General features: G+C 38.2%; 1 protein-coding gene across 10 annotated transcripts in view; it reads right to left on the reverse strand.

Annotated features, from left to right (window-relative positions):
• The window catches only part of SH3TC1 (SH3 domain and tetratricopeptide repeats 1), a 37,694-nt gene that overhangs the window by 9,197 nt on the left and 3,349 nt on the right, over window positions 1-25,148 (reverse strand). For 2 of the 10 annotated variants that reach the window (XR_010372584.1, XR_010372583.1), the window contains exons 1-14: window positions 24,272-24,375; window positions 22,070-22,142; window positions 18,463-18,708; window positions 15,986-16,060; window positions 14,406-14,423; window positions 13,654-13,781; window positions 10,958-11,063; window positions 9,023-9,166; window positions 8,193-8,370; window positions 7,197-7,270; window positions 6,152-6,347; window positions 5,185-5,312; window positions 3,396-3,437; window positions 106-1,791 (exon numbers count right to left, since the gene is read on the reverse strand). Coding sequence is in view for 8 of the 10 variants with exons in the window: in XM_064449060.1 (XP_064305130.1) it covers window positions 106-1,791; window positions 3,396-3,437; window positions 5,185-5,312; window positions 6,152-6,347; window positions 7,197-7,270; window positions 8,193-8,370; window positions 9,023-9,166; window positions 10,958-11,063; window positions 13,654-13,781; window positions 14,406-14,423; window positions 15,986-16,060; window positions 18,463-18,664 (2,977 nt within the window). In the remaining 2 variants the exon portion in view is untranslated. Of the gene's footprint in view, window positions 1-105; window positions 1,792-3,395; window positions 3,438-5,184; window positions 5,313-6,151; window positions 6,348-7,196; window positions 7,271-8,192; window positions 8,371-9,022; window positions 9,167-10,957; window positions 11,064-13,653; window positions 13,808-14,405; window positions 14,424-15,985; window positions 16,061-18,462; window positions 18,709-22,069; window positions 22,143-24,271; window positions 24,381-25,148 lie in introns of those variants that run through there. The other 8 variants (XM_064449065.1, XM_064449060.1, XM_064449058.1 and 5 more) reach the window with 8 other exon arrangements.

The following is a 25,148-nucleotide window of genomic DNA, read 5'->3' on the forward strand; positions in this document are numbered from 1 at the left end:
ATAACCGGACATAAAATGTTTAAGGAACAACTATAACATACCTATATAACAAACATTCCCCAATGGGGTACATTTCGTAACTTTGAGAGGAAAAAATATACTTACTTTCCAGGTGACTTGTCTCCATTGCAACTAAAAAAGCCCATTCATAATAAAACCTTCCTTTTTCTCTTTGAGTTCCACGAACATAGTAACATCCCAGCTGAAGGAGAACTTGGGTAAAGTCTTGGCCACAGTCTATACTTGGAAGTCTGGAGAATAGCTTTACTGCCCTGATATAATAATGTTCTGCTAGCTTACTGGCAGCTGCCTGCAGGCAGAGTGCCCCAAAATTAGCCAGGGCTATAGCTTGGTTATGGGTCATATTAGTCTCTTCTGAAAGACGCAGTGCTTTGTAGTAGCTCTCAGCAGCTTCTTTTGTATTCTTTGTTCTTTTCAAGGCAATAGCAAGCATATTGTAAGCACTGCCTAATTGTTGAGGATTGCTCCATGAAGAGTCTACAACAGCATTTAAAATGGCTAAAGCCACATCATGTTGCCTGTAAAGAATGTATAGCCAAGCAAGTGAAACCAAACAGTTGATAGTTTCCTCTGGCTTAGCAGAGACAGAGTCCAGTGCTTTTGTCATGTAAACAATAGCTTTTCCATACCATTTGTGGTGGCTGTACACTTTTGCTAAGCTAAGATAGATAGTGCTGCATAGTCCTTGCTGCTCATTAGTAAACACAGAGGGAAGTGCTTGTATGAGGTAAGGTGCCATCTGGGATGGCAGTATTTGTCCCAGTTTTCTCATGCTGTAGAGCTTGGGTGCATTTCTGATGACTAAATCAATCCTTCTCAAGGAATCCATTAAAGTTCTGGAGCTCTGGGAGGAGGCAACCTTTATGCAACTTAACACAATGTGCGGCAAACACTTCTCATTGTAGGACTCCGCTAGTTTGAAATAACAGTTGTTCGACAAGTTGTTTTGTAAACCCAAGTCATTAAGCAACAGTTGAAACCTTTCCAAGAATGGTAGTGCCTCTTCATGCTGTTTGCGTGCACTGTAATGTTTTGCCAGTAGAAAGCATGCCCTTGCCTCTGCATGTTTGTTCTGGCTCAAAATTGTCCTCTTCAGAGCATACTTCAGAATATCTGACTCCAGGTCAGCACTGCAAACATAGTTGGGAATTCCCATGAGAAGAGATGTAGCCTTGTCAAAAACATGAGCACATTTTTCTTTGTTCTTCTGTGTCAAGTAGATGACCGATAGGTTTGTATAAAGAGCAATTACGAAGTACAAATCACTAAACCCTCCAGCTACTGCTCCCAGCGCTTCCTCAAAATACACCCGAGCTTGAGAAAACTTCAGCTTTTTAACACTGAGCCTGCCTAAGAGAAAGCATAGCCTTGCTAGTGCCCAGGACATACCTGCCTTTTTTGCTGCTTCCCTTGCTAATCTAAAAAAGCTAACCAGTTCTTCTTCTGCTGAAAACCCGCAGAACATGCTATTGATAAATGTATAAGAGAAATCATACAGGTTTTTGAAGTTTCTCACATACTCTTTCCTATTTAAGAAGGGTAACAATGACTCAAAGACATCAGATGCTTGAACATCTTGATGTATGCGGAAGCAAGGTCCTTCAGGTGGAGGAGATCCAGCTTCCTTATTTGGAGAGCTAGCAGGATCCTTTCCTTCAGTAGTTGGCTCTTCTGCCTGAGCGGCCTCCAAATTCTTTAAGTTCTTCAGGAATTCTTCAACCTTGCTATTCTTGCTAGTGGATCCTGTACTAGAATGTGAAGATGGAATTTCTGAAATTCAAAAATAAGTTACAGATCACAACTTCACGCATGCCTACAAAGATCTTTGATAGTCCAACATAAACATTTAGCAGTAGAAGATGCTGTTAGGAAAACATTATGTAAACATACCGCACATTAACAGTATGTCTAGGAGACAAGCCAAAGGTGGGGAAAGAGGGAGATCGAGAAGAATCAGGGAGGAAGAAGTGTGGGAGGCTAGAGAAGTAGGGGTAAATGGGACTTTCCACATGTAAGCAGGTTGCTGATCAGTATGCTTGCCTAGCCAGGCCCTGTGCCCGATCCAACACTAATCCAACTGAAGTCCAATGTTAGTTCAAACTGGTTTGTGTCCAAGTGTATACTCAAAAAATACATTCTGAGAGTATATTCTCTGCTCTTTCTGTGTGTGTATATGAACAAGAGAGATCTTCCAATGACTTGCAGTTCAGACTAGCTGGTAATCAGGAAAAGGCCAGAATCTGGAAAGACCCAAGGTCTGAACTGGAGGCTGGATAAAGGGCCCAAGGTCAGGGCATGGATATTGGATGGACTTAAGGTTTAAGGGAAATGTGATTTTGAGCATGTATGCGAATTGAGTAAGGGTATGCCCATGTCCTGACAGAAAGCTAAGGCAGGTTAGCTAAGGGGGGTGAGTAAAACTGAGCTATTTGAGTTGTTAAGTCTTGTGGGGGTGCCGTGAGGGTGCCTGCAAAGGTCCTGTTCCCCTGTCCACATTATCTCTGTGTGGCCAGCCATTCCTGTGTAATATAAGATTTCTTCTTTCAGTCAGATACCAACTTGATTCTCTGCTGGCACATCTTAACTTTCTAAAAATTACCAGGTTTGTGGTGATTAATGTGGTCATTGATCTAAATTCTCCTAGTATTGATATTGTTGAATATCTAACAAATGTGAGAGACAGACATGCCATCACTTCTTTAGTCCTCCCACTGTTATCCAGCCAAAGAGGGCAGGGACTAGGGATGTAGTTTGCAGTCACAGTCAGTGTAAGGCTTACAGCTGCATATCAACAGGAGCTTATTGAAGTTGCAGATTTAGAGCTCAGTTTCCTTAGAATCTCATTTCTGAAACTGTTCAGCAGAAAAATAAATATAAAAATTGGTATTTAGGAAAATGTAGTACAATACAAGTAATGATAGTGACAGCTTAGCAACTAAGTGACAAAGGGAAATAATTCTGCATCCTCATCAAAATATCTCCTTTAGGAAATATAATTATGGGATGAAGTTTTCTAGCAGATGGAAAATTTGCTGGAATTCAAAGTCAGCACTTGCCAGGTGCCCCATAAACAGTATTTTGCCCTGTTGAACAACATGGAGGGGGGGTGCGCATGTGTCACAGCAGTAAAAATAAGTTATACAGTTTGTAATTGGATAGCAAAGTCCAAGGAAGACATCTGATAGTGAAAACCCACAATGACTTGCAACAAAACTTAATGAGAAGCAGTTACATCAAGATCTAGGAAAGCAAAGAATGAGAGAAGAAAGTTAGAATGCAAAGACACATTAGGAAGAAGAAAGCTGGCAAAGATACCAAAAATACCAGAAGTCACATTAATTTTGTGTAAAAACTGTATGCATATGAAGTATTACCACATTCACAAGCTTTCTGAAATTCTGGTTCTTCTAATTGGTCTGTAAGAAGGAAAGAAGTCATATTAGTTATGGTATCTTAGCTCTTTTTCAGTTTTAAATATACTAAAATAAGGCTCTCTTAGTTTAGAATTCATCATGTCAGAAGAATTGGCTGTGTCCTGGAAATTTAAGAGAAGAAATTTCTAAGTCGGACCCAAAGCTAAGAGATACAGGGAGTTACCCTCCTGCTGATGCGATTCACAGATTTCTACATGGTTATCATCATGCACCTACCACCGCTCAGTACGGTGAGGAGTTAGAATTAAAGCCAACCTGTTCTGCATGAGGGATGCATCACTGCTGCATTGAAATACAAGTGGGCAGCATAGATACAATCATTGCCCACAACACACCCCTAAAATGAGGTAACTAAAAGCCCTTAATGTTACTGAAATAAGTTTTAGCGTCACTCCCAGGATGGGAGGGGAATAATTATTTAGGACAGTTTGCATAGGTAAGAGTGTTAGACTTCTTGGTGGTTCCAATGTACTGTTTTGTGGCATGGCAGCGAAAAATCCCTATGTCTATCTTTCCTTTTAAAAAGGTTTATCTTTAAATTCTGTAGACATTATTACTAAAGATCTAATTTTAACTGTTTAACATAGCACATCTGTAGAACATTTAAGAATTACAATTTTGTAGAAGATATTTCTCAAGGTATTTCAGTTGTCATGTTGCATTTCAGGATTATATTCACTGTCTTTCATACGCTAGGTGCAATAACTGGTACTGAGTGTATGAAGGATATATCTAAAACTAGAGACTCTCAGAACTAGGTCTATTTAAGCTAATGGAAGGCTATTTTACTATCCTTTAAAAATGACCTTTCACTGACTGTTTACTTCTGGATCTACTTTTTTTAGATGCATTCCAGACTTTGGTGGACAAATGCCACAGATGTTTACAATAGTCATAATTTAATGCTCTGAATGTCTAATTGGGGAAGTGCTCAGAAGTAAATATTTCTCCTTAGATTGATGCAGATGGAAGGAATTGAAAACCCATTTACTCAGATCTCACAACAGAACATCAAGTGAATATTGAAAACACTTCCTCTGGGTAAGTCAAGTTATATTGATCAATTGTGCAATTTAAGCGAAAAAAGTGGTAAAGATAGTACTATTAGCTGGGGAAGATGTGAAAAGAAGTTGGCACTTGTAAAGATTAGGGAGGAGATGAGATGTGGTGAAAAATGCGCAGCAAGCAAAAATAGCAGTATGTCCTTTAAGCCTGTGAGTTTTAGTAACTAAGAGATCTGAGCTTTTGTACCCAGGCTTTTCATTTGGGCAAGGAAGGTGAGACATGGAGTTATTTTGCACACTGACGTGAGTTGCATTTTGCAGCTCAAGTCTAACATGCCTTATTGTTCACACACACACCGACTTGCAGAATTAAACCAATGCACCCGAGTCAAACCTACACACCAGCTCCTTTCAGACTGAAGCCCACAGGCCTGTCTCTTAGGATGCCACTAATGGAGATAAATCTTCATTAGCTATTTGGCAAGCATGTGCATCACCACAGAACAGCTTGCGGTGGGATAAGAAATTGCTGCTCCTGTTCAGTTCAGCAAGAGAATTATATTACACTACCTTACACTAAGGCTGTAAAGGTGAAACCCCAGGATATTTCAAAGCAGGTGTAAAGGCTGAAATCTCATTGAAATAGGAAAAAAAACCATTATAGCAGGGATGTAGGAACAGCACATGTATCTTCTACAGTAAAAAGGAGTAAAACTCATACTTACCTATTCGATACACAGAGCAAACATCTGTGATGGAGGTTTGTTTCAACAAATGTATCACTTCTTCCAGATTTTTTTGTTTTGAAAAAAAAGATAGCTCTTCTGCTTCAAGAAAATCCAGGTCTTGTGGCCTGAGAAAGAAAGGAGTGACTTTGAAGGTGTCTGAAAGCAGATTTGTCTTGAGGAGCTCACTGCATCAGTCGAATTGGAGCTTGTTAGAGAAACTAATACAGTCTTTACATTATAGGTCCTGTTGTGTTCAAAGTTAGTATCAGTCATATTTCTATACATACAAACTGATAGTAGCTATGATTGCAGCTAACAGTTTCTGCCATATCAGAATGTTTTCTGCTTATCTGTGTCATGGTATAGCATTTTATGAGAAAGATCTGTACTTTTAATAAATTCTAAGAACATTATGATATTGGTTAAAGTTACACATTAAATGGACCTGCAGACGACATTTAAGAACTCCTTGTTTCAGCATGAAACAGTCCAGAGATAAATAGGAGAAGCCTATTTACATGGTGCCAATGTATGCTGAAATGCACACTTTCTAAAGGTTGCTTTCTGCATTAGGAGCAATTATTTTTAAGAGGAGCCACATCTGAAAGAAGTTATGGCCTGTAAATGAGGGTACTAGCAGAAACAGAACTTGGACATTTGATAAAACAGTAAAACCGGAATCTTCTGCCATAGTAAAACTTCTTGTATCTTGTGATCCAAAGAATAAAGACTGAAGCAGGTATAACTACAGCAACCCCTTTTCCCAGTAGGGAACTCAGGTACAGGCTGGCAACATATTCCAACATTTAAGCAGACTTCGTATTCGAATTCCTTTGCATTTTTTTGCCTGATACACATTATGACAATTCTCAAAAAAAACCAAAACCTGAGTTTAACTTTCAGCACTTTAAAGCTCAAGAGACTAAGTCTTCTTTTGTTTTTTAGTTAAATACGTATCACTTACTTATTTTTAGATAATTCCAGTTTAACATGAGCTGTCTTCACAAAACCTATTTGGCCAGTAAACACATGTCTTCCCAGAAACCATTCCATGCATTCAATGAAGTAGCCAAGGATCTCAATTTTGTCCCCTTCCTGGAAACTCATCTCTTCCAACACAATGCTTTCATAATTCATCACAGCTAGACAGGATCCCATTGCTGTGTAATAAGGAGATTAATATTTGCAGATAAAGTAATTTAACAATACAAACACACTTAATAGAATAGCAACTCAGCAGAACAACATATTTAGCAAAAGACATTCCTGGAACTCGTGAGCTGCACCATCTGATGTGGCAAGATTTAAAGCATCCAAACATAATCGGTTTGGTTTGAGCCATTAGAATTATAAATAACAGCATAAAAATCCTAATTTCCCAGCCATTAGAAGGCAAAGTCTAAAATGTTTTCAAAATTCTAGTGAATTCCATCATGAAGCAACAAAAAGACAAGTTTTAAGTCCCTACTTTCCCTCTTCTAAAGGGCTCTGAACAAGGGCCAGAGTAAGAACATTTGAAGCAACTTATAAAACCCCTGTTGGATAAATACACCAGTCAGTACAGTATTAAAACTACATGTGTGGCAGAAAATAAGCTATATTTACTCTCTAACCTCAGATCCTCTGTATACATTTTATTTCTCTGGCAGTATTAGATAAAGCAGTACACATATGAAAGATCCATTATGGTTACATTGGTGCATCTTCTTATTTTAAAGTTTGTCATCAAATCTACAGATGCGTCCTCAACTTACTCTTTACTATTTTGTGCACCTACTTAATACAGTATTTTGGAGGAAAAAGGGAAGAGATAAGCCTTTAGAATTTAAATCAACTTAGGCAGATATTTATGCTCTCACTAATTTTACTACAATGTAATTTTGAAAGATGCTTTCCCATCCTGATACAATGGAAAAAAGTTACTGAACCCTTTGGACTCTGTCCTAACAATAGCAAAGAATAAGTCTGGTAGTTTTTTTTAATGCTGATGTTTGAATGGAATTTCTTACCAACTTTCATGGTGGATTTAGATTCAGTTTTGTATGTAAAACCAATAGGATTAGAATATGCTTTAAGAAACCATCTGAAAGGAGAAAGAGAAATTGAAGTCAGCATATAAAGCACTTCGCTAAATGTTGTGACAGTAACAGTGATACTTTAAATCCATTTGAAAACAGATTATCTTGCTCCAACAACCAACAGTTACCTTTGAATTTCAGCACTGTCCATGCTGTAGGATTGCTTGAGGATATGGTTTAGTGGTGGACTTGGCATGATAGGTTAGCGGTTGGACTCTATCTTAAGGGGCTTTTCCAACCTTAAGAATTCTATGATTCTATGTAGGCAGAGCTATGTTTTGAGTAACATTAGTAGTAAAAGAAGCGTTACTTCAGTTAAACAAACCTAGCTGAGAAAGTCATGCTATTTTTCCCTGCCCAAGGTCAACAGAAAAATTCCAGCTTTTTAACTACCAAGAGCACCAAGAATTAATGATTTTCTGGTGATTCCTGAAGTGAGTCCATTGATAAGTCCACTGATGTAATTTTGGCTTTTGAGCCATTATGAGCTTGGACATGAACTTGAAACAAACTGCATTAAGGAGGTGGATGGGTCCTGTTAATAGTGTTGAGTAAAAACACTGCTAGCATGTTATCATCCACATTTCCAAGCATCCCACCTGTTACTATCCATATTTCCAAGCATCCTGAAAAATGAACATTCTCACTTTATATTATCCTTGAAACATTAACAGAATTTATTCCAGCCTCAGGGAAAAAAGCAACATCTAACCCACAAGATGGTAAACCACCTTTAAATACTGCTCCGCAGGCATCTGGATTAATTTCAGTTGTGTAGTATGGAAGGAGATAGAGCATTTGTTCCCAGTCCTAACGGAAGATGGATGGTAGCTTCTTGTTAGCTACCATTTAGAGACACCTATGTCTAAGCAGATATGTACATATGAAACATTCACATGAAATAGGTAGCTAGAGTCAGGTACCTACTGATGAAAAGGGATCAATGGTTCCAGAGAAGGATTAGACGGCACAGTCATGTCACCATTCACAGATCCACCTGTTACATCATCTGTAAAAGCCCCGGTCTCAAAAAAAGTGTTTATTTCAGTGTCTGTAGCCAGTATCTTTCTGATCAGGTTGTCAGGACATAAAACAAAAAATGCCCCTAAAAAGCAAGCAGTGGAACAGATGTGACTTTATGTAATGTTTTAGTGTCATACAAGCTTTAAAACTGGCTTTGAGAGCATCAGTAATATTCAATTAGAGATTGAAAATCTGAGATGTCACAAGAAGTTTCTTTCTGATTGTCAGATATTCATACTCTTCTCTCTAGTTTCTCTTTCAGTTAAAAAAATGCAGAGCTGAGGTGTTTGGTGAAGTGTAGAACCTTCTTCTGCTGCAACATTTTGCATGTTCCTGTTGCAGTAATCAATGATCCATCTAGCCTGTCTTTCTGTCTCTGACAGTGGCAGCAGGTGATGCTATTTAGGAGAAGCACATGAGCCTGGCAACTATCTGTAATCCCTCTCCTGTACATTCCCAGGATCTGCAGTAATATTAAGCAAGTTGGAATGTACATCCCTCCTTTATCCTTTTGATATCCACTTACGGACCAGTTGCACATGAATTTCTTTAATCCCCCTATGATCCTACTGAACCCATTCTGTTTGTTCCTGTCTCTTCTTTGGTGCATTTGGAGTGAATAGATTTAAATTTCAACTTCCTTAAGTATTTGAATAGGTCTTAATATTTGATTTTAGGATTTTAAAGAAAGGTGCTTCTCTAAATATAGCCATAGCATGTACAGTTTTCCTTACCTTCCTGTACTAACAGGCTTCTGTACATCAAATGTAATGATTTTTCATTTATACAGACTTCAATGCCCGTTTCTTCCTCTTCTTGAGAGCAGAGCCAGAAAGACTGATCTAGGAATAAGTTCTCCATGCAATGATTTATAAAACCTAGAAAAAAAATAATCCAATTTGGGGTTTTTTTGCTGTTTTACAGTATTACACAAGAAAATAACCTTTTGGAAAGTCAGACTGGGATGGGCACTCTAACTCCATTATTGCTTAACTCAGAACACGTAACTAGTATTGGCAAAGTTACATCCATTAAGTCATGTGCATTACAGCTACTTTTAATGCTTAGCTCTCACAAACTACACCTAAAAAGGTCCACAACTTTTCTGTGCCTAATCCTGCTGAAAAAGCAGACCATGTCCTCCCCTTATGAGGGTTCCCCATAGTTTAGCTATATTTCAAAGGTTTGGAGTCTGAAAGAGGTAATCACTAGCAAGCTTTGAGCAACAGATGCATAGCACCACTTAATAACAGATGACTGGAAATAATCTCAAAAAATAATCTCTTCATAAATTTCTGTTGCCTGATTCAGCTGTGCCAATTTATGCAGATTCTGTGTCTGGGTATCAGATTTCTGGAATTTCTTTGGGACAGAGAGGATGCTGCATACCAGAGTCATGCAAATCACAAGAAGGTAGTACTTGATCTTGGAAACTAGGACTCCTCACATCAGGACTTAGGGTTTGCAAAGCTATATGGTAGGTATAGGGAGATCTGGACTGGGGTATCATAATTAGCATTGTATAGATAGTAGATTATTCCTTAAGGGGCCAACATTAATACATTAGCAAATCCTTTGTGCAAAGAGTTACGATGAAGAAGAAAGGTGGGCAGATCAGTAATTAAGGTGCTACTCTGCTATTTGGAAGATGCTGAATCAATTCCCTGTTAGCCACAGCCTTGTCCAAGAAGAAACAACTACTTCTTGTGCTTTCTTTGCAAAATTGGATTAAAATGGTATTTTTTCTAGTTTTCTAAGAGCATTTTAAAACACAAAATAGCAAGTAACATGAAACTAAGAATTAAATTCATTATTTTATATTGGCCTGATGGTAACAGGCAAATTCATAGTAATGCACACAAGCTCTCCATATGCAGAAAAAAAATCAGGTGAACAAAATGGAGACAAAGATCTGATTCAAAAGCTATTCTTCAGAAAAGACCTGGGAAGTTAGATATTAAAAATGGAACTTAAATCAGTGACATCACATTGTTAGAAAAGGCATGCTCAGATTTAGAAACAGAACAGAAGCATGTAAAGCATATGAAGCAATCTTTGCTTTACTTGATACTTCCTTTGAAGCCTTACCAGCTCTGTCCAGTTTGCTCACTATTATTCGGGAAATATGTGGAACAACTAGAAGAGTCCAGTGGGAAGCATGATCAGAGGTCTAGAAAATACACTCTGTGAAGGATTATAGGAATTAGGGTTGATTTGCCTAGTAAAAACAACAACACTGAGTGGAAGTGCGGGTTAGAAGTCTCCAAACAGGTATTAGCATGGTGCAAAGAAAGAAGAGTAACCTCAACACATCTACAGTGAGCAGAAAAAGCTGTAAAAGCATTTAAGTTGCAGCACAGGTTAGACTTTAGGAGAAAACCATGTGGGTTGGCATAGACTGCTTAGAAAGAAGATCTAATCTGATTCTGGAACTTGTACAAGACATCTGCCAGGAACAATAGCTGTTATCTGCTTTGGGACAAAGGCATGTTCTCCTGGATGTTGGAGGGTCTTTCAGTCCTATTGCTAGTACCCAGTTCAGGAACATTACTTACTGCAATTAGGAGTTAATATAAAGAATCTCAAAATAATGTTCAACAAGTTCCCAGTCAATCAGGAATTATGAATGAAAAAGCATATTGAAATGTTTTATGGTGAAACAGCTTTACCCAGTGAGTAGTAGGTTAGGAACCTCCATATTTCTTCAAAAGTTTTAAATGTCACCACAATTAGATCTTGATCACTATGAATAGACAGCAGTCTGGCAGAGAGCTCCTAGAAGATCAAAAACAATATTTTAATTACAAATATACTAGACCCAAGCACAACTTCTCACTAGGTAAAACTTATGCTAAAATACTACATATTAAGGATTAAAAAAAATCATCCAGGATTTTACCTATATGAGATATCTGCTCTTTGATGCCTACCTACAATATACAGTGAGCCGAGTTTTAGTCTAATTTCTTACCAATTGTACCAACAGTTCCAGTAAGATTAATTTACAGAGGAATTAAAACCTCAGAACTGACCACACTGAGTGAGACTAAAAGCCTGTCTGGTTCAGACACATCTAGGTAAAGCAGCCCGTATTCTCCATTTACAGCATGAAAGCCAGGCAAGCATCTAGTGGTACTTTCCAAGAATACTCTCCTAGCACAGAGCAATTTGCAGCTTGGGAACTGCCTTTCCCTGACATGTGGGTGTTAATATTAAATCTGGAGTTGGTTTTTTTTTTTTTTTTATAAAGGCACAGTAAGATCCTTTTCTCCTCAGAGAATAAACAAGATGCAAAGCTAACAGGCATAATGCTACTGTATTATTTCCCAGTACTGTACCCTTGCTTCCCTCATATCAAAATTGAAATGCATCTTAAAACAATTTAAGGACTGGTCAAGAAACTGATTCTAAATCTGGGGAAAGAAATTGTCCCTCAAACATTTTCTGTAATCTGAGCAAGATGGAGCTGATCCACTATTTTGATGACTGTTATGTCATGATTTTACAAGATCTTGGAATTAATTCTGTTTAACTTCCATCTTTTCAATTCATCAACATGAACAGATTAAAATAGTAATTCCTTTTTGAAAATAGAAGTTCAGCTTAAGCCTCTTCAACAGGCATGCCTCACCACTGCTTTCATCTTCTGCATGCCCCTTTCTACACTAGATTAAATATTAATGAGAGCCTGAAATCTATTAATAAATTGCCAACACATACTAAAATATCTCAGCCTCAAGGGCTTTATCCACTGCTGAATATCAAAACAACATTCTAAGGAAACTTATTATAAATCTTGCTTCCTTCAAAGTCCTTCTCCCAGTCTGTTTCTAATAAGGCTGCAAATCTAGTCTATTTATAGTCTAGTCTAGTATATTTTAGGTGTTGGTTGGCAGCTGCCTGACCATGAGCCAGCAGTGTGCTCAGGTGGCCAAAAAGGCCAATGGCATCCTGGCTTGTATCAGGAATAGTGTGGCCAGCAGGAGCAGGGAGGTGATCGTGCCCCGGTACTTGGCACTGGTGAGGCTGCACCTTGAATATTGTGTGCAGTTTTGGGCCCCTCAGGACAAGAAGGACATTGAGTTGCTGGAGCGTGTCCAGAGAAGGGCAACAAAGCTGGTGAAGGGTCTGGAGAGCAGGTCTTATGAGGAGCAGCTGATGGAGCTGGGGTGGTTTAGCCTGGAGAAGAGGATGCTGAGGGGAGACCTTATTGCTCTCTACAACTACCTGAAAGGAGGTTGTAGCGAGGTGGGGGTTGGTCTCTTCTCCCTAGTAACAAGCGATAGGATGAGAGGAAATGGCCTCAAGCTGCACCAGGGGAAGTTTAGGTTGGACATTAGAAAAAAATTCTTCACCAAAAGGGTTGTTAAACATTGGAACAGGCTGCCCAGGGAGGTGGTGGAGTCTCCATCCCTGGAGGTATTCAAAAAACATGTGTAGATGCAGCACTTTGGGACATAGTTTTATTCTATTTGTATGCTTTTTTCCTTCTTCTGATCCCTTCTCCCTTTCTCTGTCTCTGCCTAAACAAAAGCCAGAGCAGAGCAGCAGGAGTACAGACTGCTTTCACAGCCACAAAATCAGCAGGCTGGTGATGAAAAGTTCACAGCACATGAAAAGCAAATCATGTAGAAACACATGCATCTGAGACTGTCATAAAGCCATAACCAATTAAGATTTCAGTGTTTGGCTTGCTAGTGAAGGTGGCCAGAACTCATGGCTCAGACAAAATGGACACCAGAGGTCAATTGGTATCATCCTGCTTTTTCATCAAGAGGAAAGAAGAGGCTTTAAATTCTATTTGTAGCAAGCCTCATTGTATATAGGAAATCCATCCTCTACAAGCAAACAAATTGAAGACACTAATAAAAATATGCCGACCTTCTTGTATGCTCTTTAAAGCTATGGTTGTTTAGCCCTAGGAAGTCCAATATTTATGCTATTCTCCTTCAGACTTCCTCTTTGGCTTAGCAGTGGGCTTCCTGGGTAACCCACATGCCAAATGACTACAACTGACTGGACACCAAAGTGAAAGAGTCAATGAGGGCAAATTAAAAAAAATAAAATCAGAAAACCATAATGTCCTTTGATGTAAATCAAAGCAGAACATATTTAAAATAAAAGCTTTCAATGCCTTATTTAGCTGGATTCATTTATTTTACAACAATCTGGTGTTCCAGTCTTTGTCAATGGTTTAATATTTCTAATGTCTTTAGATGGTTTGGGGCCATGGGAAACTCTGGTCACTCAAATTCAAACATATAGAATGTAGATGGAAATGGGATCCAAATATCTCACAGATTATTCCAGTAGCACAGAGTGCATTCTCTGAAAAAATAAATCCATTCCCAAGCAATTGACTTACACTGAAAACTGCCATCACCTCCCTGCTGTCATTTTCCAGAAGACGGAGCTGCCCTCTGAGCTGTCTTTGGAGTCTGGGATCAGGACATCCACTCTTTCGTCTTACCATTGTTAACTTCAGGGAGATGTCTGGAGAAGGATATCCATTTACAGTGCTGCAAGTTTTGTAAATCAACCAAAAACTTTGGAGAAGCAGAAAATCCCTCAAAATCATAGAATCCATATTAAGAACTACTTATTCAGCTTCAGAGACAGACACATGGAAAACTGACTTACTGAATGTTTCTTTTTCATTTTTATTATCCAGTAGAGAGTAGCCTAGCATGAGACACAAGATTTTTTTCAGTTGCATAATAAAGGCTACAGCTATGTAAATGAGAGTGATGTGAAAGCCTGAAGAAGTTTTGGGAGCAACTGACATCCTTGGGGATGGAGAAGAGAGGAGAGAAAAAACAAGCAGATTGGTAATTTCTCAAATTAGACAGCTCTTTGGACCTTGGGAACATGCACAGATTTCCAAATATCCCATGCATATTTTAAAAATCAAGGCAAGTAGATACTGGAATTGGAAAAAACAATGTAGATAGTTCAGCATGTTAAAACTGTTTATGCTAATCTTAAATTCATGGTTATCTGACATGTCCCCCCCACTACTTCAGAAGGCTTCTATAAATTGAATATTGAAACAGCTGTTTCTCAGCTAAGCTGGTTGAACAGTACCAAGATAAATGGTCCAACTAAAAGCTCACTTACCTGATTTCCCCAGCACATCTGAAAGAAGCCAGATACCTGTTCTCAGATCTTGACACCTATTTATGAGAAGCTTTTACTACAACTAATGGTACAGTTTCAGCTAGCTTCTCTCAGATAAAGAGAATCTTCAATGAAGCTGCTTTCATTCTGCATGTCTGTTAGTTTAACTCAATAACAGTAAATCATATTCACAAGTTTTCAGAAACCAAGATGGGCACATAATACCCACTCAAGAAAAATTCCAATTGCGAGTGTGTAGAACAGGTCACACTTCCAGCAATAAATGGAGTTGTTGTACATCCTAATGTATTCCAGCTCCTGAGTTTCACCAGGTAAAATAGATATTTTTCACATTCTAGTCTAATATGCTGCCCCTTAGTTTTCAGAGGACTTCCTATGTATGTATTCAGGAGGTTTTTTTTATGACTTGCGCCTGAATTACTCATTACTTTAAGGCCAAGAAGGGTGGCTCAGAAATACAAAGCAGTGCTACTGAATTACAAGACCTCTCTGTTTAAGCTGTGGTCATATAGTCAGTTGTTAGTACAAAGAACACAAGCTTGAGGCCTTGAATGTTACTTGGATCACCATTAGGTAACAGTATTGTTGACCTTTTCACTTTACCTGAAGCCATAAAAGATACTGGCACAGAAGACTATTACTTAAAAACTTAAAATTTTTTATTACATAATCAAATTGACTCCAAGTTAAATTTTTTTTCTACAGTTACATATGTAAGTCATATAAAGGTTCATATTACTGAAATAATTACATTGAATTAAAACAACTGAAATTTGGCTGTTTCTGCCAAAAGAACTATTAATAATCCCTTTTGGAAATGAAACATGGTCCAAAAACCCACTGCACCTATGGTAATCTTCCTGTCTGCTTCTGTGAGCTCTGATCCATACCCCCGGTTAAGAATCACCCAAACTCTGTACAGAGCGAGACATACACATATATAAGCAAAAATAATAGAGCTACAAATAACCATATTCCTGGGGAGACTGTCTACCACTGATGAGATTTGTTAGGTCAAGCCAGAAAGCAGAGTGCATCCCACTGTTTTTTTGATGGTTATTTCTCTTCCCCCACAGAAAAGAAATGTGACTAGACACTCAATGCACAGAGCAGGCCATGAGCCCTCCAGAAGGGAAGCCTGTGGTACCTACTTACTGAGGAACTGCACCAATTGCAACTTCATTGAAAATACAGCATTAAATAAAATTTACTTGGAAAGGCCACAAACTTAAAAATACAACATTTGAAGAATTGAAACCCATGCATAAAGTAAGCAATAAACTTTTTATTTGTTTTTTTTTTTTTCTTAATTAGCAATTATCATATAGTACATAAATTGTTTCTGGCTTTTATAGCAGTTAATATTTCTCTCTTTTTATGAGAGATTCTCAAAAAATCTTATGTAGAAGTTGGACACTTCACAGGTGCCATGAAATATGTTATAAAGTTACAGGAGTGATGACTGCAAGTGTTGTTGACCTAGCTGTCTCAATTTAAAAAAATGTAAGCAGTGAGAAAAACATTATATTTATAAGATATGATGAAAACAAAGGTCTTACCAGTTGGAAAATTCTCCACTTGACTGGGAAGGGTCCTTGAACTGACATTCATGCATTTTTCACTTTGAGAACATTCTATTATGAGAAACAAAAGGAATGGTTAAGTGCATTTTCTAAGGCCATATAAATCACAGTGGAAAAACCCAAAACTAAACACCCCGCACTTTCAAAGCATTTGACAAATTGTATAGTTACTAAAAGAAAATAACTATATTTTTTTCCCCTTCCTGCTATATAATTCCTAAAACCCACAAAAAGTATCTGAAGATCATTTCTCTCCTACTGGGAGGAAGTTAAATCTTGATTTCGTCATTTGGATGCGAAGCTTCAAGATGATGGAGACTTGGTGAAAAAGTTTCTCAGGAAACTGAAGTCTCATTTGGGAGGGAGCAAAGATCAGGCTTCATCTTCCCTGCCCTTACACCTATACTAAAAAGCAGCCTCCGCTGAAGCTTCAGTGATATAAATTGGCAATGATACGAGTGCCTTGTACCAATTCATACATAGAGAGAAATAATCCTTCTCTTTCTTTGTTTCAAGCTTAATACTTGGGAGGGGGTAATGTGAAAACAAGTGATTTGAAGTTTTAGAAAAATAACACCAATTAAGTACATTTTATGTTAATCTGCTTTTCTTTTTTCTTTTGGCCCATATTTCTTCCAGTCCTTTTGGAAATGATACATTTTCATGCTAAAGAAACACAACGCTCCAACGAAATCCATTTTCTCAAGGTTCCCTTGGCAAAAGACAGTGAAGACAAGACTTGATATTTCTATGAATAGAAGTGGGAGAAATAGATCTTCAAGTTTTCAAAGAAAATTTCTGAGGCAATTTTCACGTATCCCAAGACATTTTCCTCTGCAGCTCTGCTTTTAAGATAACACTTGTAATGTAGTAGGACACTGTAATTTCTGAGTCTTCTGCATCTACCCTCGAGTGCATCTGTTGATGTTACATGAACAGTCACACAAATAAATAAGGATACATAAACACCAGAATTCTCCTATTTCAGAAAAAAAGTAAGCAGTAAAAACAATCTTCAAGGCCTATTATTAGCGTATAGTAGAATTAGAAATTTGAGTTCCCTAGCACTGTTTTCTGTTGGGTGTTTGACAGGTGTGATGGGTATTTTTATTTGATTCTTTTTAATCTGGACTCAACAATATTTGTTTTTTTAAAACTGAAATTTGATAGTAAGCTCACCGCAGTGTAGGCTGACTGTATTTAAGGAACATTTTAAATTTAAAGTTCCGCACAACTTCTGGGACCATACTTGTAGTTCTGTTTTTTCTTGTTTTAGACACAAGTACAAAGAGAGCAATTGATAACATATTGTCAAAGATTTGACAATCACTTTGATGATCATTCAACAGTTGATAAGGACAAATAATTAGCATGTTTTCAGTAGTGAACTTGCCATTAGTTTTGATATTACCAGTTATGGACCTTCCTTGAAAGGTATTTATTGAGACATGAATATCAAGCAGGTAATATTTTATTTAAAAACTAAACCTAATTTCTATGACATTTAGGAGAAAGCCAAAACTAAGAGCAAGCATTTTATTACTCATGGGAGTTTAATTACAAGTAATAGTTTGCTATTAAATTTGGGTAAAAGCATGAGTTATAAATAAAGTGCTATAATTAGATTCAAAGACTTAACATGAACCCCATGCCCCATTTCTAATTAATGGTATGACTTGCATACTTCTTGGCAAGTTGAAGAGAAACTTTACACTGCCCTGGGATGCCTGTACCCCTATTCTTTGATGTCAGCAGAGCTGCAGTTGTGAACAGAAAGACGTTGCCTAAGCCATAGGACATATAATTTAACATGAAATAGTTTTTCCATGATCGCTTGAAGTATTTTCACATTCAGAAAGCTCTCAGGCCTACTACAAAGTAAGAGTCTGGCCCCTGGTTTTGAGACACAGCTACCTAAGCCACTCCGCCCTTCCACGGAAAAATTGTTTCCAGCTTGCATGTTTTTACTGCATGACTATGTTTTCATTTGCAGAAAGATTATTACGTCTTTTGATGAAAAACAGAAATCTAAGAATTTTAATTAAAATAGAAGCATGCAGTCTAACTCATCTTTTTTCTATAATTTCTAAGATTCAGAAGCAAAGTGCTAGACAAAGAACTGGTATTTCAGTATTCTAGCTCTTGGGTTCTGATAATTTTCATCTCAGCTTGTCTTAAATAATAGATAATCCACTTGTCTACCCAAAGCTAATTTCAGCATAGGTCTAATCTATATTCCAACAGTCCACTTCATGCAGCATTGTCATGGAAGAAATATAGCTGTTTGTTTTGTTGCTTTTAACAGTTTTAGATGTATTTAAAAAAAGCACAGCTGAAAAACACGTGACAGTCCTCTGCTTGTGCATAGCAAGCAATGTTTAAAGAACACAGTAATTTAAATACAAAGAAAAGTCAAGAGCAGAGTGACCAGGATATATTAATCGAGGTCTTACCCATTTGTTCATGCAACGCGTCCATCCTGACTCCATCTGGGACAGCGCTGATGCCAGCATTGGCCTCCACATGTTTCCAGTCAGACCTTCCCTGCTCCATTTCTTTCCTCTCCAAGTTCCTGTCTTGATTTCCCTCTGGACTAGGGATGATAGCATTAGCGCCGAGCACAGACATGCTGCCTGCCTCTGCTGAACTCTCCATAATTTGTAACTCCTCACAGTGATGCAGTTAACATTATTCAAAATCTGAGGGAAAATTCAATAATATATTTTTTAAAAATGTCGGAATATATGCACATAGTCAAGAGCTGTCCCACTCCTGCAAGATTTATTTTTTAATTATAATATACATTAAAGTATTTTCTTTAGACTTCTTTGAGAGGAATTGTTGTGTGACACCCAAATTCATCCCAGAAAAAGCTCCTGCAATCAGGTGGCATCACTGCTTTAGCAACAAAGCAATAGATTTGACTAACAGGAACAATCCAAGGCCTGAAGAGAAATGTATTTGTGCCCACTTGCAATTATTCATTCTTGGCCAGCTTTAACGCAGCGCCTCCAAGGGATAGCATCATTCACATTAACAGAGGCAATGCAGGGGAAAAACATCATTTTCTAAAGGTGATGAGAATGGAATGGGTACTGCATGCTTAATTCAAACAAGCAGGAAGGTTTTTATAAATCCAGCTTTTTATAAATTAGCCAATGCATCCACAAAGGACGTGACTCATGTAGCCAGCCCATATCCCACTGATATTTAGACCCTTTTCTTTAGTAGGCTCTCACATGCCCCCTTTAGTTGATTTCATGAAGCCACAGGATATATTTTGCTTTAGTCCTGTCACTTGGACTTAATCCAAATTCCTCCGTGCTTACTGCAGCCATACTCATTAATGGTCTGCATTCATTATGAGTATACAAACTCGTAATCTTTGTGAAATTTCCTCATTTGATTTCCAGCAGAAATTGGTGATAACCAAAACTGTTGATGGAAGATCTGCCAAAACCTCAGACTAGTGCCCAGTCACCTAGTGTCCCCTTACAATCTGCCTTTGGACTGGTCTGGAAGTTTCTCCCTTCTCTGTTCACCATGCAATGGGGTATACTGAAGCACATTGTTCTGGCTTGCTCCTTCACATACATGCCTTCCAACACTTCTCGCCCACCGAGCTTCATGCCATAGATCCCTAAACCTGAGCAAACCAAGTGCCAACAGCATCATGAGCTCCTAGCTGTCTGCCACGGTGGGCAGGAACGCAGGACAAGGCAGTGACCTGCTCACACAGCTTTCACACTGTGCTTGCAGTCATTGAGACCTTTAGCCCATGGAGCACCTGAATAAACAGTGAACTCTATATAGACAGAAGCATGTTATGGAATTATAAAAAAATAATGAGGTATACATACAGGTGGTATGACCAACACAGAATATTGAACCCTAACCACGTTTGCCACAAGCACATAAGTTAACGAAGTATGAAGAAATCTAGGCTGGATATTGTCTTAATGTTTTCATTGTCCCATTTTGCCATTTATTCAGAAGTGCCTATGAGAGTGACGAGGCTGATTTTTCAAAAGATGCTTTGTGGTATAGCATCACAGTTCTCCATATAAAGTTGTATGTATAAATTCATATATACATAAATACATATATTCATAAATACAGATAGTAACTCAAACACAAGTGATTTTGATGCCTTTTCTCTGAAAAGAATATTTCCACTAATATATTTAGTTAACATTCTAGTTCTAACTTCAAGTCTAATCACACTTTTTCAGGCAAGTTAGCAAGAGAAACTGAGATCTGATGACCTAGTTATAAATTATTAAAAGTAAAGGCCTGCCAGAAGCCAAACTCACTTTGCTAGAGATATGCTTTTCCATTCATATAGCTAATCTTTTCCTTAAAGTAATGACAGTAGCTAACACCATTCTTTTCAGTACTGCACCAGGATTGTATCTAATGCATTGCAATTCTCACACTTCAGAATTAAACACTCTTCTGCATATATTTTGCAAATACCGGTATCTCCTGTTGATGAAGATGTAAATATTGTGGTATTAAGGATAATTAAACTCCAAAGGTGGTTGTTTCAATTACATTGTTCTATGAACCCAAAGCCAGTTGTTATTTTTAGATCAGGATTACCCTTAATCCCAGAAATGAAATTCAGAGTTCAGAATATTTTTTTTCCCCATCAGCTCCTATCTAAAAGAAGAAATATCATCCTCAGCAAAGTTTAAGGAAACAAATGTACTGTGACTTGAATTCTTAGAATTCCATCGAGTTGGAAAAGAGATGTTAACTTTTCATGTCTTCTGCATCAGTACATGTTGGTAAGGGTAACGTATATAACAGGGTTGTGAATGAACGTATAAGTATGGTGTGGCAAGAGCAAGGAGGACACCTGAACAGATCAAAATGGGTATGACTTGTTTAAGAAGATTCAGTCATAGTATCCTGGAGCCTAAGTCAAGGGAAAAAAAATGAGTGAAAGAAAAGCAAAAGTTCTTATCAATGTTTCCTCTTGGCTTTTCCAAGATACACAGAATGAAAATTAAAATCGCAAACCCATTTTTAACAGTCATGCTCCCCCCTACAGATTCCTTTCCCATCTTTAATGTTTGCCTTACCTATCAAATGTCAATTTACGCAGCTCTGTATAAGCACCGAGAACAAGATAGTGAATAACTTTCCTGTAGCTAGGCTCCCAGTCTACCTAGGCCCTTTTGAATTTATTTAGCATCTAAATGTATCCCAAGTAATAGAAATTTGGTCCCAAGTGACAAAGACGTCATAGAACTTTGCACCACATCTCTGTCCTTCTACTATTCACCTTTGACCATCTTATAAGTACCCCAAGGAGCAAAACTGTAACACACAAGCAAAGGTGTGGTACAACCACCATATTTATTATGCTGATGCTTTCTCATCAATTATTAAACCATTCCAGTACAAATTGAAACAGATTCAGTAGCACCAAACCAGAGAAAAACATTCATCCACTATAAAACACATTTAAAGAATATTAAACTTCAGTGCTTAAGTCACTCATCATTAAAGACTTTTCATAAACCTATAATGCTGACTTACCATTATACTTACTAGCAACAAGCCATTTGTTGATAGCAACAAATACAGGATGAAGAAATGAATTTAAGATCTAACACCTTGTAAAGTAAGTTTGTCTTCTAAACCTAGTTCTTACAATCTACATTTATGTGCACTGACAAAGCATTTTTATTTATAATTTAGACAATATTATTTTACATCACACTCTGAGGCTTGACCAAGAAATTCATATTTGCAGGACATTAGCCATAAAACTTAATGATCTTCCCATTTTTTCCAAACCAGGAGCCAACCTTTATTCAAGAGCCATGCAGGCAAGAGGTGGCACTCCTCACCAGTCTGGGGGAGCCTCGCTTTCTAAGGCAGGCACTCACAGTGGTGATGAGTAGTGAGAGAGGGGAGGCAGATGCTGGACAGCTCAACAACTCCTATGGGAGTGCTAACAGGTTCACTGGTGTCATCCCTCCCCATGGCCTGAGCTCCTTGGACATGCTGCCCCACACAGAGCCACTGGTACCACCTGTCCAGGCTTACAAGGCTCAGAAGGTCACTCCACCTTCCCCATACCTTCTCACAGGGCACCACAGGTGGGAAAGGTCTTCAACACCTGTTGAAGATGTTGAACATGAGACACTTTTTTCCTACTGGAAGTTAAATAGAACAATTTCATTATCACACTTTTCCTTCTGTTGCTGCTTCCTTTTCATTGAGTGCTTTATCTCTGTTTTTAAAGAACAGCTAACCAGAAGAAAAAAAAACATATAGCTTGACATTTTCTATTTCCCTAGCTATGCAGGTTGAGTGTTGTTTTTTTCTCTGCTTTTTGTTGTTGTTCTAAGAGGAATTGTGGATGACAGGAACACTTTCTCTCTCAACTCCTTCCCATTAAAAGGGGTTGAAGAGGAAAACTAATAACATCCACTCAACACGTTCTGCCTTTCTCTAAAGGTGTTTTTTTAAGTATGAGAGTAGGACCCAGTATATAAAAATGAGTTATATTTGAATTAGTTGCCTAAAACCTGCATGCAATACAATATTTACCTTTCATTCATTATCTTCCCTCTAGGAGGCTCAGGTCAACTTACTAACCCCCAGCTTCAAGTAATCAATGGCAACTACAAAAATTGAAGTGTTTACAGAGATGAAATCAAGACAAGGATTATTTGCAGTCATACAGGAGTGCTATAGAAGTGCTGGAGAAATAGCCAAAGAGCCCATAGGTGAATGTAAAGTTGAATTAATTGATCCTAAGATTATTTGTACATATTGGAAACATCCTGGACAGTACAGGGTTACTGCCACTGCTCCTCTGTGTATCAATTCCTATCTCACCCAAAGAAAATGAGTATCAGCTGCTGTTTGTTTCTCTCCTTATCTCATCTCACCTGAGCCCCTGGAGGATCAGAGGCAGCTCCTAAAATTTAAGTCTCCCGATTCTTTTAACCACTACTGCTGTACCTGAGATAGTACAACTCTGGTTGCCCCCAGATTTTGACTCATCTCATGCGGTGTGTTGCATTCCTCCAGGGCTCCAATCCAGGCAGGACAGCTAGGGGTACCTGCAGTGCCTCCATTTAAAGGACATTTGACTGTGTGCGCACCCTTGATCTTCTGCTCTGCTTCATCTCCTGTACATCCCACAAGTCATGCAATACCTCAGTCTTGCAACAGTAATGCCATAAGGTAATCTAGGTGATTTTCCCAAACTGATGCTAGAGTAGTCACTTTATTATTCCTTCTCCCCAGTTTCAACTCACATTTGTTTCTCATCTTCTGTATTAGTCTACAAATATATTACAGCCAAGATCATTATAAACTTTGTCCTCAGAGAGAGTAAATCACAGCCCTGATCTCTATGAAATTCAGTGGCAGGCATGGATTTAAAAAAATCCACACTATGTACTGTGTAGGCAACACTTAACACTTTTTCCTCTATTGCTGCTATGTATTACACAAAAAGTAAAGCAAATCTGTAATTAGGGTAAACAGACTTAGGAACCTGAATACTCTCCAAAAATGGAAGATCGACTCCTTTATCACTGAAGTAACTTTAGGTTAGTTAGCAATTCTTAATAAACCATGTTGCAAGCTCACAGTTTGCCTACAAACAAAAAAGTCCTACCAAGCTTCAAAAATGCAATAAATCCCCATAGAAGTTTTAACCCACTCTAATTTTCCTCATACCTCAGTAGCACTGAAACATGCTTTCCACTCTCAATCCAGCTCTGTAAGCACCATAAGTCCAAGATTTCCAAGTTTAGATATTAAAAAAATGTAGATTAAAATCCACAATTTCATAGTTGATTAAAAGTAAGCCTAAACTTTAGGGCTGCTTAAAAAAAAAGGCAGATCACTATTTAAAAACTACAAAAGGCATCTGTGAATCTCAATACTTCATTCTGAGGACTAGATTTGAGAGAGCTCAGCCTGTGGCAGCTAATGTAGAGGAATAAAGTAGGAGGAATGCTTTTGTTACTGAACAGCAGCTCAGCTTACAGAACACTACCCAGAAGAGGGAACAGAGAGCAGCACAGGAACTCCCAGCACATACTCATAGCCACGACAGATCACATTTACACATGTTTTCCAGTCATTTCATTATTGGCACACCAGTACTGAAATTATGTCCCTTTGGCTGCAGTTCTAACATGCTGACAATAAACCTACAGTCACCACAAGTACATAAAATACAGCAAAAGAAGGACATGCAGATACGGAGCACAGGAGTTCTCCTACCTTTTCCAAGCCTGATTTGCTATAACATGCTGGTAAAGAGCAAACAGATCTGTGCCTTCCTCAGCTCTGCTCAAAACTGACTCCAGCAGAGCTCTTCCTGTTTGACCTTCTTATCTTTCCTGTTGATTGCACAGCCTGGCTTGGATGTGGCAAGGACAAAAAGTTGTCTATTAACCTATACTGTTAATTCAAAACCTATTTTTTTAACAAAAACAACACACGCTCATGAGCGTGGAGTTGAGCTGCTAAAGCTCATTAGGCAAATTAGAAATGTACCAAGTGTGTTGGAAGGTTCATTCACACACTCCCGCTTTTTAAAGCAATAATTCACGTTGGCATTTTGCATTAGTGGCTGAAAGACTGCATGGGACATGTCCAGGCCATTGTGCTAAGTGAGCATTGTTCAGACAAAGTAACAAATAGTCCTTCGATGGAGTACCAGGCTTTGTTTCCCCTTTGCTTTTGATCACAGAATTAGATTTCTTGCTGTCATTCCAGCTACAAAAAGCCTGATGAAGAGTTGTTTGACAGCAAATTCACTCTGATATGCTTGCTTTTAGATTGCAGAAGTATAGAGTTCTGCAGATCTATCATGCACTATGCAGCCATGTAGTATTAAGTATCAGGTTTTGGAGTTAAGCAAGTCTGTTGTGGAGCAAGTGCAGAGCATATTTTCTGTGTCACAAGGCTTTATCGCTGATCCAGATGCCATATCCTAAATGACCCACAAAGGCAAGGACAAGAGAAACTGAAAATACTCTATCCTATTTCAGACCTGCTTGCTTTTTGTCCTCCACACCTTGAGATGTTTTTATATTCTCTTCCTCCCTAACAGACCGAAAGTTTTAAATACAGTTAGTCACAATTATGCTACTCT

The sequence above is a fragment of the Phalacrocorax carbo genome, chromosome 4 (genome assembly GCF_963921805.1).
Source record: "Phalacrocorax carbo chromosome 4, bPhaCar2.1, whole genome shotgun sequence".
NCBI classification, from domain to species: Eukaryota; Metazoa; Chordata; class Aves; order Suliformes; family Phalacrocoracidae; genus Phalacrocorax; species Phalacrocorax carbo.